Source organism: Schistocerca nitens, chromosome 10 (assembly GCF_023898315.1).
Source record: "Schistocerca nitens isolate TAMUIC-IGC-003100 chromosome 10, iqSchNite1.1, whole genome shotgun sequence".
Lineage (NCBI taxonomy): Eukaryota > Metazoa > Arthropoda > Insecta > Orthoptera > Acrididae > Schistocerca > Schistocerca nitens.
Window position 1 is genome coordinate 210548749 of NC_064623.1, and position 15224 is coordinate 210563972.

Below are 15224 nucleotides of genomic sequence, written 5' to 3' on the forward strand. Positions count from 1 at the left end.
ATTTTGCAGTACCGTAAGGTTTTCGCTCTGACACTAAGAGGTACTAAAAGTAGCAAGACGAAATTTGCTCGAGGGTTGTCTTACGATTCCCTTATTGAGCTTGTATCTGCCTGCTTGTATCTCTGCTACAAGCGAACAAAGGTAGCATACACCTGACAGGCAAGCACATTACCTAGGAGCTAGTGAACAGGTGGGATGTCTTTGACTTACTTATTGGCCCAGTAGCCGCTATGACAGATAAATCGCAACATAAGAGACAAGAGTATTTGTATTTCCCGTGCGGAATGGCTTTCGTTGACTCAAAAGCATCAACTGATCCCCTTATGTCACATTTCACGAGAAAATCACATTATTCAATTGAAATGACACGATAATATCAAGTGAATTTAGCAGGCTAGTTCTGTGCCATCAAGGAAGTAACTCGTCGGTCACAGAGTTTCCAAACATATATAAAGTGGGTAGACATCATTTTGAGGTTGAATTTTGGGCAAATGTCAGTCAGATCTGTGCCCTTGGTGTAAGTGTTTCGGTGTGTTGAATTTATATCAATGATTTTTCTATAGGTTTTTTTTCTGTCCTAAATAGAGAGTTGAAGTCTCCCATTAGTTTTCACGTCATCTTGGTGAACTTTGTTCATGGTTCTTTCGAGCGTGTTCCAGAATTTTTTGACATTTTCCGTGTTTTTCTTATTTTTGATGTTGGTGGGAGCATGTGCATTGATGAGTGTATATTTTTTATTGGGGGTCTGGATGAGCATAGTCATAAGTCGATTGTTGATGGGTGTGATTTCTTTGACAGAGTTGCTGATAGATCTGTGTTCGAAAAATGCCGTGCCGAAGATTGGTGCGCATTTCGCTACCTTTTGTTGCGTTTTGTTTTTTAAGATGCGATAGTTTCCGTAATGCAAGGTTTCATTGTCAGTTAGTCCTGGTTCTTGAAGCAAGGATGAGAATTTTTTGTCGGTCGATTTCTTATGTGAGATTATTTAGTTTTCGTGTTTGGATCTATGTATCGATGTTTAGTTTTCAAATGCATGTTTTCTGCTTGTAGGGAAATTTACCAGAGATCTTCCATAATCTCTGCTGTGCTAGCCTGGACTCCCCAGAATCTGGAAATCCAGCTGCCGCCTATTGGCGGGTGGGTTGTGTACCACCTGGTCTAAAGTTGACTTTGCTTGCACAGTTCATGTTTGCTTGTATTTCATTGGTTTGGCCTGGGTGATACCAGGACCAGACAGTACCAGAGGGTGTTCAAGCCTTTGGAAGCAAATATTTTCAGCCAAGCTCATTGAGCTAACACAGTGGCCAGAGTAGCAGTGATTTTCACTGAGACGTGTCTGCATTTTGGGTTCAACGGATTGAGTAGCCAGCCGTTCAGGATTGTGTTAGTATTTGGTTCACCCCAAGTATTTGATTTCCCTTGTACCACCTATATGTGAGAGGCTTTCCCCTATCCGCCACATGGGATTATTATTATTATTATTATTATCATCATTATTATATCATCAGCAAATGCTGTATGGTGTACCTTCCCACCACTAAAATATATGTGTATTGTTCGATTCAATATTTCTATCACATAAATATGGGTTATAATTACATTACATTGTTGCTAGTAGACATATTTCTCACTTTTTCGTAGACAGTTGCTAAATGTTACTCCCTCAAAGGAATTATGTGCGAAGCATTGTTGCAATACAGACATTCAAATTATCCGATATCTGTAATTTTATTTCGATGCCAGATCATTCTAATGGGATTCAGCCAGTCAGTCTTAATATGGATATCCGACTACAGCTCTCATCATATGATAGACTGGGTAAACCACTTTCTTAATCGGACTGCTGAATGTAGATCACTTATCTATGACAGGGCCTGAATTCTTACACACTATGGAAAGTACTAATACAATGTGCTTATTATAAATACGTTATTTAAATATAAATATATGAAGTAACGAGATAACAGTTTATTTACAGGAGCAGAGCCCCATCCATAATAGCACAGCAGTGCAAGATTGGTTTCAGGGCCAAGAGAGGATAAAGCTGTTGCCGTTTGTTCCACGATCACCGAACATCAACCAGATAAGAGAATATATAGGCAGAGGTAACAAGGTCATTGCCATGTGGACCTACAAATGCAAGCGAACTTTGGACGAATATAGAAAACGTATGGTGGGAAGTAAACCATCACGCTACACTATCGATGACATAATGAAATCAATGCCGCTGCGCCTTCGAGAAATCTCACGTAATGGTGGTGGTTGGGTTGGTTACTAAAAGTATACTCGTCCTCAAAACCCATGTGGACAATTATCTGATAATCGGTCAAGCTTTGCTTTGTCACAGCTCTTTAGCATAAAAGTCCATTTACTTTCGGTCTCCTCCTTACAATTCTTTCAATCCAAGGTAATTGAAAAATCTCATCCACTCGACGCCAACTGAGGATTTGATTGGTGCATGTGTTTTTCAACACACAGTAGTCGTCAAAATCACTGGAATCAATGACTGTGTGTGTGTGTGTGTGTGTGTGTGTGTGTGTGTGTGTGTGTGTGTGTGTGTGTGTGTGTGTGTGTGTTCACACACAATCTGAATCAATACTACTAACATTAGACAGACAATAAATATTGCATCAAATATGACTGTAAAGTATTTTAATGCGATGGGAAGTTACAAACTGAATTTTTACCCAACCCACATCTTGCATATTACATTAAGTAAGTAAGTAAGCTGTAGTAACTCCATAATATCATTAGGAGAGACAGTGTGCTCTTGTTGTCACGGCTCACAACAAGTGCAGTGATTAGCAGTGCCCAATGCCGCCGCGATTTGTTTATGTTAGCTGAACGTGGACACTGGAGCAGACGCTTCGCCATAAACAGAAAGAAATCACCTTTGCTCTGACTGCAGTGAGTGGACATCACTGCCTGCGTGTTCTTATAGTAACCAACATGAGACTCTACTCACAGGTGCCATGGAGGAATTGCAACAGGTATCATGTCATTAGTCATCAGAATATTTACCATTGATGAAATGTCCACTCTATTTGAATCCAAAAAAAATGGGAACTTTCTCACAAAGTAATGTGAGGTAACACCAAAATTTATACTATATATGAAGGTAGTATCTGTTCCCGAAAGAACAGTTACTGTTGATGACCATGCAGCTTTCCTTAGAATGAAATGATAATTAAATGGACACTCTAGCTGCAAATGGACACTCTAGCTGCAAACAGGCATTGATATACTTCATTGGGGACATGTTGAAAATGTGTGCCCCGACCGGGACTCGAACCCGGGATCTCCTGCTTACATGGCAGATGCTCTATCCATCTGAGCCACCAAAGGCACAGAGGATAGTGTGCCTGCAGGGACTTACCCCTTGCACACTCCCTGTGAGACCCACATTCCCAACATGTCCACACGACTACATTCGTAGGATATTGCAGCCTTTGCCACCCGCAACTTTGAGACGAAACTATAGTCATTTCCGAGGTCCCTCACAGAACACATCAGCTTAACTGAAACTTGGCAACAGCGCAGAATATGTTTGGAAAATCTGTGACTGACGAGTTACTTCCTTGATGGCACAGAACTAGCCTGCTAAATTCACTTGATATTATCGTGTCATTTCAATTGAATAATGTGATTTTCTCGTGAAATGTGACATAAGGGGATCAGTTAATGCTTTTGAGTCAACGAAAGCCATTCCACACGGGAAATACAAATACTCTCGTCTCTTATGTTGCGATTTATCTGTCATAGCGGCTACTGGGCCAATAAGTAAGTCAAAGACATCCCACCTGTTCACTAGCTCCTAGGTAATGTGCTTGCCTGTCAGGTGTATGCTGCCTTTGTTCGCTTGTAGCAGAGATACAAGCAGGCAGATACAAGCTCAATAAGGGAATCGAAAGACAACGCTCGAGCAAATTTCGTCTTGCTACTTTTAGTACCTCTTAGTGTCAGAGCGAAAACCTTACAGTACTGCAAAATTCATAATACCACTGTTTTTTCTGCCGTCATATTTTTAGTTGTGAAAACATAATTTTATCTATGAACTGTCACTTTTTCGTAATACTAGCGAATAATACAGGACGTGAAGTAAATACAGACCTTTTCGATGTCAAAAGTCGGTAATATCATACTAATTCGTGTTAAAATAGGCTCAATCGTCTTACAGATACTTAATGCTTTATTAAGATAGACTGTCGTCATGATGTTTCCGTAGTAAGCAGAATTTAATTTGTATTAGTACAGTGAATATTTTAATTGCATTTTCCATCAGTTTACTGAACACAACAGTAATCATCAAAGAGAAATAAATCAGCAGCAGAATTTCCTTTCGTGATATCGAAAACAACCTGACAGTGCTAAAGTAGTTTACAAATTCTACACCTGTAGAAACCTACTGGTTCTAACAATGTCATTAAACCAGTGTAGTTTGAAGAGTATTTTCGTCTAGAAATGAATTGCCTTGACAGTTGATCGACCAAGAGCGGGAAAGGTAAAACTTTACGAGTATATGATGAGAGGGACAAGTGCTTGAGAGAAGACTTCCCTATCAATACAAGTGCCCGAGTGACGACTTTCCTATCAATCTCCTGGATAGTTTTGTTTCTCAAATCAACAGAGTGCATTATCAAGTAGTAGCACAGGTGATGTTGTTTAGTCGGTCGACTTTCTTACACTACGACCAAAAGGTCTCTCAGTTGTTGGCAACAAATTCCAGCTGTGATGCACACACCCCTTGGGGCAGAATTCGTAGACCAAAACACATTTTTGGAGCAATCAGATGTAAAATATTATGTTCACACTACCCTTTGCTCGAGTTTACGTCTTTTGGTGGGGCTCAGCCTTTCATTTCTTCCTAGGAAGTTAATGATAAAGGCATCATAACTCGACACCAGTAACAGTACTGCATAGGAATGCTCAATGAGCGACCTGATGACGTTCAGTAATAGTCACTCCGTTGATTTTTGTTGTTTCGAATTAGAGCATGCAGTACTCCTCTGCCAGACTTCTGAACTTTGCCTGTTGAATGCAATTGTCACATGATGGCTAAATGGTAATCTATCACATATATCTGTAGTTGAGACTTTCTTAATACGGAAAACCATTCATGCCAGAGCGATCTTTATTGAAACAAGGATATCTTTTTCTGGCGTATTTTTCCCAAAAGCATTCGCTCGACACACAGTTCAAATCTTTCTAGCTGCCAACTCTGCATTCACCTCTCTGTTGTACCAAAAGTAAATATTGCATTGCAGATGTTGCACCTTTTACCACTTGCGACTCAATTTTACAATGCTTAACGGTAGTTCATGATTTTCCCCTATGCAAAATCCAATGCTTCACTGTAAGATGATAACTAGAACTTCAAAATTCGAAAATGACAGTTGATACATACACTGACAGCGTTGCGCCGCGTTCACCTGGGCGGCGCCGGACTTTAGGTGGTTTATGGCGTCTGGCCGGTGGCCGGTAGCCGCTGCAGCGCGAGGGAACACTCGAGCGTAAGCTGTTGTGATCGCGACGCAGTCACGAGCTGTCCTGCGGAATTGTTTCTGGAAGTACTTGTTATTGCTGGTGGGTAGAATGTGAAGCGAATTATCTTCGATGTTCAATCAGACTCATAACTTTAGACAAGGGCCGAAATGTGGTAAAAATTTAGTTTAGAATTCACGATGATTACCAATAGACCACGGGTTCACACAATCCGACAACATCTAGGAAGTAGACAACACTTCCTCCTGACACTTCCGCCATCTTACAATGTTGCCAGATTGTGTAGATGGCCGGACTTAGAGTTGTCAGGGGCAGTCAGTTTTATTGGCCACCTTAAGTGAACGACTCGGACTTAGTCTCTGTAGCGGCCGACCGGCGGTCAGTTTTTATGTCTTAAGACTGTACAAGACCTTCCCACTCCATCAATCCAGCATCATCTTCTCCAGGCTTATCCTATCCCATCAGAGACTAGGCCACAAGTGAAAGTAGCCATGTCATCTACTATCCCTGCTGCAAACACTGCACAGATTTTTATGTCATATGACAACCAACCAGACATCTACCAGAATGAATGGGCACCGCCGAACTGTGGCCAAAAACAAAGCTCTCCTCCCAGTGGTGCAAAATGGAGCTGAGCCCAACGTGGTCAAATTCAATGGTTGCTTCAAAATTTGGTCCACCTGGATCCTTCATTCAGCCAACAGCTCAGAAAATTTCGCTGAACAACTTCTGAAATTTCGGTTTCACTCTGTATATTTTTGTGCTTGCTTCATTTTGGTTTAGAAGGATTTTATTTTGTCCGTGTAAATTATCAAGATTGAATAAGTGGGAGAATGGCTAGAATGCAGTCTTTCTGAAAGAATAGCATTATCTACTCAAGTAAAGAAGCTGTAACTGGCCCACCAAGCCCTGTATGCTTCAGAGTGTCTGTCACTTGTCAGGAATGGCTTTACAGACAAACTTGAATTCTGAGAGAGTAAGGTATGAGGAATATATGGTTACCAGTTAAGAAAGGTAACAAATATGACAGAAAACCAATTCAGGAACTCCACAAATACCATGAAAAAAATCTTGGATGTGGCTTGTCTTTTATGTCTACAAGATGCATCCCAATGCGTTGACCAGTCAGTGTTTCGCATGCTAGCAAAAGAGGAAGACCCATTGACCATGGTTGATGGAAGTGATTAAAAATCTGCAGCAACTAGGGATACAGAAAGAGATTTAAAAAGACGAGACAATGCTTAAGCAAGTGAGGTTCCATGAAAAACCTCAGAGGAAGATGACGTGCTCTCTGGACAAAGGAGAGAAAGGAACGGTACAGCTATGTGAACATCAAAACTCATTCCAAACGCAGTAATTGATCATTGTGGTGTTTAGTTGGCCTATACAAAACGACAATGAAATAATAAAAATCTGTGATTAGTTGCTGCAGAGGTTGAATGCCCGCCAGAGGAGGTGGAATTAGAGGACCGTTAGTGGGTGGCTGTAGGGCACTGTGCTCTCACGGTGAGTGCACAACCACCTTGTGCCACTTGCATACGGCAGCCAATAGCGTTCCCTGTACCTGGTATAAGGTGGCCGCCCAGCGCACAAATGGTCTGTGTAGTGCTCATGCTTGATACTATCAGATCTGTCTTCACTGAACTAGAACTGCTTGATAACTACCTAGCTTGTCACCCAGTTATTTTCTTGGGTCATGTCTTGGATTTATTTTTGTGCTTCTTTGGGCCTTGTCGTCATCATTGGATAAAGGCTTATCTTAGTGCCTCATTGTCAAGTAGATTGTTTGTCCTTGCCCTGGTCTGTTGTTTGTCCACAGTCTGTCACAGTTCATTGACCTAACATTAGTTTGGGTTACTCTTCTGCAGACAGCTGTCCCTCCTGGTGACTACCTCAATTTCTGCCGCAGCTCTGAAGTGTGCACAGATATGTGGATATAACAAAAACTGTTTGTTAAACTTTAAAGGTTTATTTATTTATTTATTTATTATTAAAGCTTTGTTTATTTATAGAACATATTAAACCTGTATCTGAGACTTTCATAACTTATTGACTAAAGTCAGCTGGTAGCAAACTTTAGTCTTTCCTTTTTATGTACACATTTAATCATACACTCAAAAATGAATGTATTGTAATCAATGTGACAACCCCACTGCATATCAACCCAGGTTATGATATTATCACTTCTAATGATATTGCTTTCTGCTACTGACTGGTAAACATTTGGCTGTCCTCACATACTGATCAGACATCTCTCTTCCAGCAGATGGAAGGTTTGTCAGGTTGTGAGATGCATCACAGATAGCACAGTCAGTCGGAACATTTCTCGCAACAGCTTATGATCCATCGAGAGTCTGGTGCACAGTTGTAATGTCTTCTGTGTATCCGGCCACAAGAAAGCCAGATTTCTGTTGACTGAAAAGTTATAAGCTTACAGTGTAGCGTGTCTGCATTAGTAGGTTCATAGTAGTGGTGGTGGTGGTGGTGGTAGTAGTAGTAGTAGTAGTAGTAATAGTAGTAGCTTTATTTCTTTTTACAAGGATATAGAACATGTCAAAATATTTACAAGTTTAGACCAATTTAAAATAAGCTAATTCTTATACACATACATTTACAGACTTCTAGTTTGAGTCGATCATTAGATTTACTCCTGGTATACAATACTTTTTTTACAAATAACTTATTACATATTGTAATGCCACACTGTTCACTCATATCTCACTACCAGTCACTGCACACACACACACACACACACACACACACACACACACACACACAGACAGACACTAGTGATCTCTGGGCCATTTTCTGTACTGCAACTTCCTATTTGCTATCCTGAAAAACGGAGTCAGCATCCCTCTATAATGAGTGAAACATTGAGCTCAGGAAGAGGAAGAGGTGTTAGTATTGTGCTAAAACACTGTTTTGAGTTTAATGTTTATTTTTTCTTGATAAATGTAAGTTAAGTCTAACTCATGTTCCATGGCCATGGACAGAGCTGTTTGTGCAGTAATTTCCAATGTTATTTTTGATGTGTACAATTGACTGGTAAATGTATTCACACGGAGCAATTAAAATCCCCAGTGTTTTGAACAGATCTTTACAATAAGCTCGACTAGTATTTTTGGTTATAATTCTTATGGCTACTTTCTGGAGATTGAAAATTGTGTTCATATTTTGTGCATTTGTTTCCCAAAACAGAATGCCATAGCTAAGAATTGAGTGTACATATGAATAGTATGTAACTAAAAGACGCTGCATACTACTGTATCCTTGATATTTTCAAAGCTATTACGTGACTTTTTTGAAAATCTGGGAAGCTAGTGCTATGATACTGCCATTTATCCCCTTTAACAGGCTGCTGTAATATATGTATTTCATGAAATTTATTTGCAGTTCTGATTACAAATAACCATCAGCTATATGAGGGAATAATGGCAATGAAATTTTGTGCCGAATCAGGACTCGAACTCCGATTCCTTGCTTTACACGAGAGGTCGCCTTAATGGCTTTGGCTATCCGTGCACGACACGTGGCCAGACCCAAACTTCCATATATCTTCGTTCCTGCATCACAGTCTGACACTTGTACACACATTATGTAATTCCCATACAGGGGAGGAGATTTTAATTGAAAGTCACTGCCTGCTATTTGTGGATGAATATGACATTGCAATACCTGTGTAGTTAAGAAGAACGATGCAATGTTCCTTCGGACGTGCATGCCCAAAGGAACATTGTATTATAATTCTTATCACCACAACTACTGCAACATCATAAATACATATTTGTTGATTTGAATTCCAGCACTTCAACTTTAAAAAATTTTCTGGGGAGGGATAATTGAAATTCAGCTTATTAACATGTAAATACATAGACTTACAATGATAATACCGTGGTTTAGCTAATCCAAATACTGAAGAAGCAAGTCCGTGTAACGAACAGTTGTGACCATCAGATTCACGAGAGTCAGAAATTATTGGATGAAAATAATTTGTCAATGAAGTGTGAATGTGGAGGTGCAATGGATGGATGTAAACACAGTGAAATGGAACAATGTGTACTCATGACTAAGGCAATTAGCATGTGTGTGCCACTTCCTGTGCATCTGCACTTCAACAGCCCAGTAGCAAAAGCCACAATGATTACATTATTCAGGTCTGTCCACAAGTTACTCCATTCGACGAGAGTGATAGGCATCGGTCGTGTTGCCATAGGTTGCAAAACTCATTGTGATTGCTGTAAAATTTTTTTTACAAGTGACATGCTCACATTTAAGCTTTTGAAACCACACTGATGTGCCAAAAGTGATGGGATATCTCCTAATATCATGCCGGACTTCCTTTTGCCCTATGTAGTGCTGCAATTTGACGTGGCAAGTCCTCTGCAGAAATACCGAGTCGTGCTGCTACTATAGTGTTTCCAGTGCAGGATTTTGTACACCGACTGACCTCTCAATTATGTCCCACGTGTGTTTGATGGGATTCGTGTCAGATGATCTGGATGGCCAAACCATTCACTCTAATTGTCCAGAATGTTCTTCAAACCAATAGGAACAAGTGTGGCCAGGTGACATAATGCATTGTCGTCCATAAAAATTTCATCGTTGTTTGGGAACATGGTGTCCGTGAATTGCTGCAAATGGCCTCCAAGTAGCCAGACATCCAGAGGACCCAGTCCATATGTAAACACAGCCCACACTATTATGGAGCCACCACCAGCTTGCACTTTGCCTTGTTGACATCTCGGGTCCACGGCTACGTGGGGGTGTGCGCCACACTTGAATGTGCGCCATCAGCTCTTACCAATTGAAAGTAGGACTGGGCCACAGTTTTCCAGTCATCTAGGGTCCAATCGATATGGTCATGAGCCCAGGAGAAGTGCTGTATGTGATGTCGTGCTGTTAGCAAAAGGTACTCGCGTCTGTCGTCTGGTGACATAGCCCACCAATGCCATATTTGGTTGCACTGCCACAATGGACATTTCTGGAGTTATTTAATACAGTGTTACTTGTCTGATATCACTGACAACTCTATGCAAAAGCTTACCAGATTTTTCAAAAAAAATGTCACGTAATAGCTGACACTTAACAGCTGTGGATCATAAAATATTGAATTCTCTAATGATTTCTGAAATGGAATGTCCCATGTGTCCTGCTCCAGCTACCATTCCGCTCAAAGTCTGTTAATTACCACTGTGTGACCATAATCACATCAGAAAACTTTTCACATGAATCACCTGAATACAAATGACAGCTCTGCCAATGCACTGCCCTTGTGTATGGAATGCTATTGCCATCTGCATTTGTACTTATCGCTAATGCACGACTTTCGCCACCTCTGTGTGCTTATCGAAACATGCACAGAAAAAACAAAAGGATACAATACTCTGTGTATTTAAATGCACTTTCCATAACTGTCAATATTATGAAAAGGATAGATTGGTACTTACCATATGGTGGAGATATTGAGTAGCAATTTATCCTTTTCGCAATATTGTCATTCCATCCCAAATTTTCCACTATTCTTTACTGTCACTTGCCATTGTTCTGTACTAAAGCAAAAACAATAGGTTTCACATGTAATGTCTTGTAAGTGTTTATAATGAGTAGGTCCAATATTTTCTTTTCTCCTCCTCCTCCTCTTTTCCTCTCAAAAGTATCTTTGCAGTCAATGAAAGCCACACAGAACGTAAAGTCCATACTTGCTTTCACAGAGTGTCACATTTTGTTGAAAATGGTAATTGTTGTATTTGTTTCCCTTCCAGGTGGGCCAGTTGCTGAGCGCAATGAGAGATGAACTTGTGAAGCTGCTGGTGGATAAGATAAAGGACCCACAGTTGGATCTAGTGACTCACGAGCGAGGAAAAGTCATCATCTCCACAATTGTCCGTCTTATCTCGAAAGACTGATGTTCTGAGAAGTCCTACAAAGGAATTACCTAATTTTTATAAACTACTGTATATTTTTTCAGTCTTTCTTTCTTTCTTTTTCCCCCCTTCCCCTCCCTCCTTTCTGTCTACCGTGATAAGAACAGACTGACACTACTGACATTAGTAATATGCCATTGGATGGTAGTAATCCCTTGTACATAGATGCCTATTCTGATCCTTGGATTCTGCTTCTGTGACATAACTGTGCAACAAGGTTGGAAATTCTCAACAACCTCCTGCCGTGTTTTCCACCCATTAGTAATCTCTTTTCTCTGATATAATGTGTGTTGCATTGCTTAAAACATAACTGATATTGGCTTCTGATATCAGTATTACATTGGAAAACAAAAAATGGACAACATGTCATCATATGACATTACACAGATTGTAAATAGACATACGGAAAAAAGAAAAGAACTTTACAATTCAACAAAAGTGAGACATGTTTCAGACAGTCGAGAGTATCAGTTGGAAAAGCATAGTAGACACTGTAAAATTAGTTGTATGTAAAATGTGTAACTAGTACTGAAATGTTAGTATATATTTTTGCACTGTTTACATTGTAATACAATAATATTATTGTTGAGGTGCCTTAAATGTACAGTTTATGATGAATGTTACGGGTACATTTTGTTGAGCCAATTATGAGCATTAATTAAATGTTTTGAATGGCCATTTTGAGGCATATTGCAAGATAATCTTGTATGTTGAATTATTTATTACATTTTTGTACCTGTCTGTTTTTGAAGCTGAAGAACGCCTTTTATGTATAAAAAAAAAAATCGCTGTGAACAGTTTTAAATTTGTTGTTTGTTGTTTTTGAGGGGAATGTATTTATTTATGGAATATAGACAAATAACTGAAAAAATGAAAGCTTTAAACTGGAATAAAAGTCAAAATCAATAACATAACATGCTGCATGTCATTTGTTTTATACTTTGGCACTTCCAATAATTCATCCATAGCTCTGGTCCTGTTCTGATACATCATTGTATTTAGGTTTCTTGTGGACCTTTGTCTATTTATTACCTTTTCAAAATGTTGTTTTTTACCTGCAGTTCAGTAAAACTTTACTGACCTGCTAACCACACCCACATGTAACATGTACATGAGCCAATGGTGACAAATTGCTTTAGACACACTTCCCAACATGTTTACACTGTTCTCCAGAGTTAGACCATGTTTTGTGGCTAACAACCAGATTGATAGAGCTTTGTGGCCACTCACCATAATTTAACATAAAGCTTAAATCGGCTTATACCCCTCTCCTGCTTTCCAACCACGAAGCTCTACTTCATACCTTACTGAACTAATGCTCTCTAGAGAATTGTGCCATAGTGTCACTTAGCTGTACTTAACATTAGAAATGTAGATGTGTTCAGATTGACCTTTTGTTTTAGATGTGACTTTTGTTTCTTTTCAAACAACAGAAAATCCAGGGTGAAATAATAAAATGAAGACACATTAAGTTGCAGACAGGCACAAGTAAGACACTTACATAAAGCTTTTGGCCACAGCCATCATCAGCAAAAGAGAAACACACACCATTCATACACACAAGCAAGCACACCTCATGCACACACGGCTGCCAACTCCAGCATCTCAGGCCGGAATGCAGCTATCACGTGGGATGCAAGCAGCAATCTGGAGGGGGCGAGGAAGAGGAAGGGATAGCAATGTACAGGTGGAGAGAGAGAGAGAGAGAGACTGACTGTCTGTCTGGTAGACTGTGCAGGAACTAGAATACCCATAGGTGCAGCAGAAGGAGCTTGTGGGGCAATGAGGTGGGAGAAAAAAGGAGCAAAACAAGAGAGGAGTGTGGAAATACTGATGGATGCATTGGCAGAAGGTGTCAACTAAACAGGATGTGAGACGAGAATGGGGATAACATGTTAGGACAGAGGGGGTGTAAACTGTTAAATGTGGGTGTGTGCGGACTGTATGTTACCATAGATTGAGGCCGGGATAATTACAGGAGCAGAGACTCGGAGACTGTGTTGTAAGGAAAGCTCCAATCTATGCTGTTCATTAAAACTGTTGGTGGAGGCAAGGATCCATATGGTTTGGGTAGTGAAGCAGCCATTGAAATAATATAACATCAAGCTGCATGTTGTGCCACTGGGTAGTCTAATTAGCTCTTGGCCACAGTTTGCTGTTGGCTATTAATCCTGGTGGACAGCTTGTTGGTAATCATACCAATATAAAAAGCTGTGCAGTGACTGCATCAGAGCTGGTAAATGACACGACTGCTTTCGCAGGTGGCCTGGCCCCTGATGGGGTAGGATAAACCTGTGTCAGTACTGGAATGGGAAGTGCTGGCTGGGTGGATGGGATGGGTCTTGCACGTCTTTCACAGGGGTATGATCCTTGTGGCAAGAGGTTGGGATTGGATGTGGGACAGGGATTGACTAGGATGTGGTGGAGGTTGGTTGGGCAACGGAACACCACTTTAGGTGGGGATTGAAGTATCTTGAGTGGTTTAATTCTTCCAGTCTGGATGGTACTGGGTGATGAAGGGAACAATCCTTTGTGGCTGGTTCGTGGGGTGAGGGGAGGATTGGGGGGGGGGGGGGGTGAGGGGAAATTGCACAGTTGAACTGTTTGCGGACCTGGTCTGGGAGATAGTGTTTGTCTGTGAATGCCTTGGTGAGACCCTCAGCATACTAAGCAAGGAAATTCTTGTCACTGCAGATACACCATCCCTGGGTGCCTAGGTTGTATGGGAGTGATTTTTTGGTGTGAAAGCCCTGACAGTTGTTGAAATGCAGGTTCTGTTGGATGTTTTGAGGTTTAATGTCGACAGAGGTGTGGATGGAGCCAAAAGAGCAGAGGATGTCAACGTCTAGGAAGATGGTACGCTGGGTTGAGGAGGACCACGTGAAGTGGATGGGAGAGGATGCATTTAGGTTGTGAAGGAACGAAGTTAGGGTGTCATGGCCCTGAGTCCAGGTCATGAACCTGAACAAGACTAGGGGTTTGACGTTTTGAGAGGCCAGGAAGGTCTCCTCTAGGTAGCCCATGAAAAGTTTCATGTTGGAGGATGTCATACAGGTGCCCATGGCTGTGTCGAGGAATTGAGGTAGTGGGTTTGGAGTCTGAGGGCATTTGAAAATAGTGGTAAGACCATTGGCATGAGGTATGCTGGTATATGGAGAGGTAGTATCAACAGTGATGATGATGATGATGATGATGATGATGATGATGATGGATCCAGGTGGTAAAGGTGTAGGGATGGCGGAGAGTCACTGAAGAAAAGGGTTGGTGTCTTTGACATGGGAGACTATTTACGGGCAATTGGTTGGAGGTGTTTGTGAATGAGTGACGAAATTTTTTCAGTGGGGCCACAATAACCAGCCACAATGAGGCGTCCAGCATTGTTGAGTTTGTGGAGTGTGGGATGCATGTAAAAGTGGTTGCCTGGGGTATCAAAAGGGTCAGGAGGGAAATGGATTCAGAGGAGAGGTTCAGGGATGGGGCTAAGGCTTTGTGCAAGGATTTGAGATTGTGTTGGACTTCTGGGACAGGATCACTCTGGCAGAATTTATAGGTGGAGGAATCAGATAACTGGCGGAGGCCTTCTGCCAGCTAGCCTCTGTGATTCATAACACTGTTGGAACCTTTGTCTATAGGTAGGATAATTAGGTCAAGATTTATTTTGAGGATGTGCATGGCTACTCCTTCTTCTACGGAAAGGTTGGTGTTCTGAGGAAGGGACCTAGGGAAGGAGAGTGAGACTAAATAGGAGGTAAAGAATTCCTGGAAGGTGGCCAGCAGGTGGTTAGGTGGGAAAGA

General features: G+C 41.0%; 1 protein-coding gene across 1 annotated transcript in view; it reads left to right on the forward strand.

Annotated features, from left to right (window-relative positions):
- LOC126210661 (putative ATP-dependent RNA helicase DHX57) overlaps positions 1-12278 on the forward strand; it is a 238405-nt gene extending 226127 nt beyond the window's left edge. The window contains exon 23 of the mRNA XM_049939992.1: positions 11268-12278. Within this exon, the coding sequence (XP_049795949.1) occupies positions 11268-11411 (144 nt within the window). The 3' untranslated portion in view covers positions 11412-12278. The remainder of the gene's footprint in view (positions 1-11267) is intronic.
- The last annotated feature ends 2946 nt before the right edge of the window (positions 12279-15224 follow it).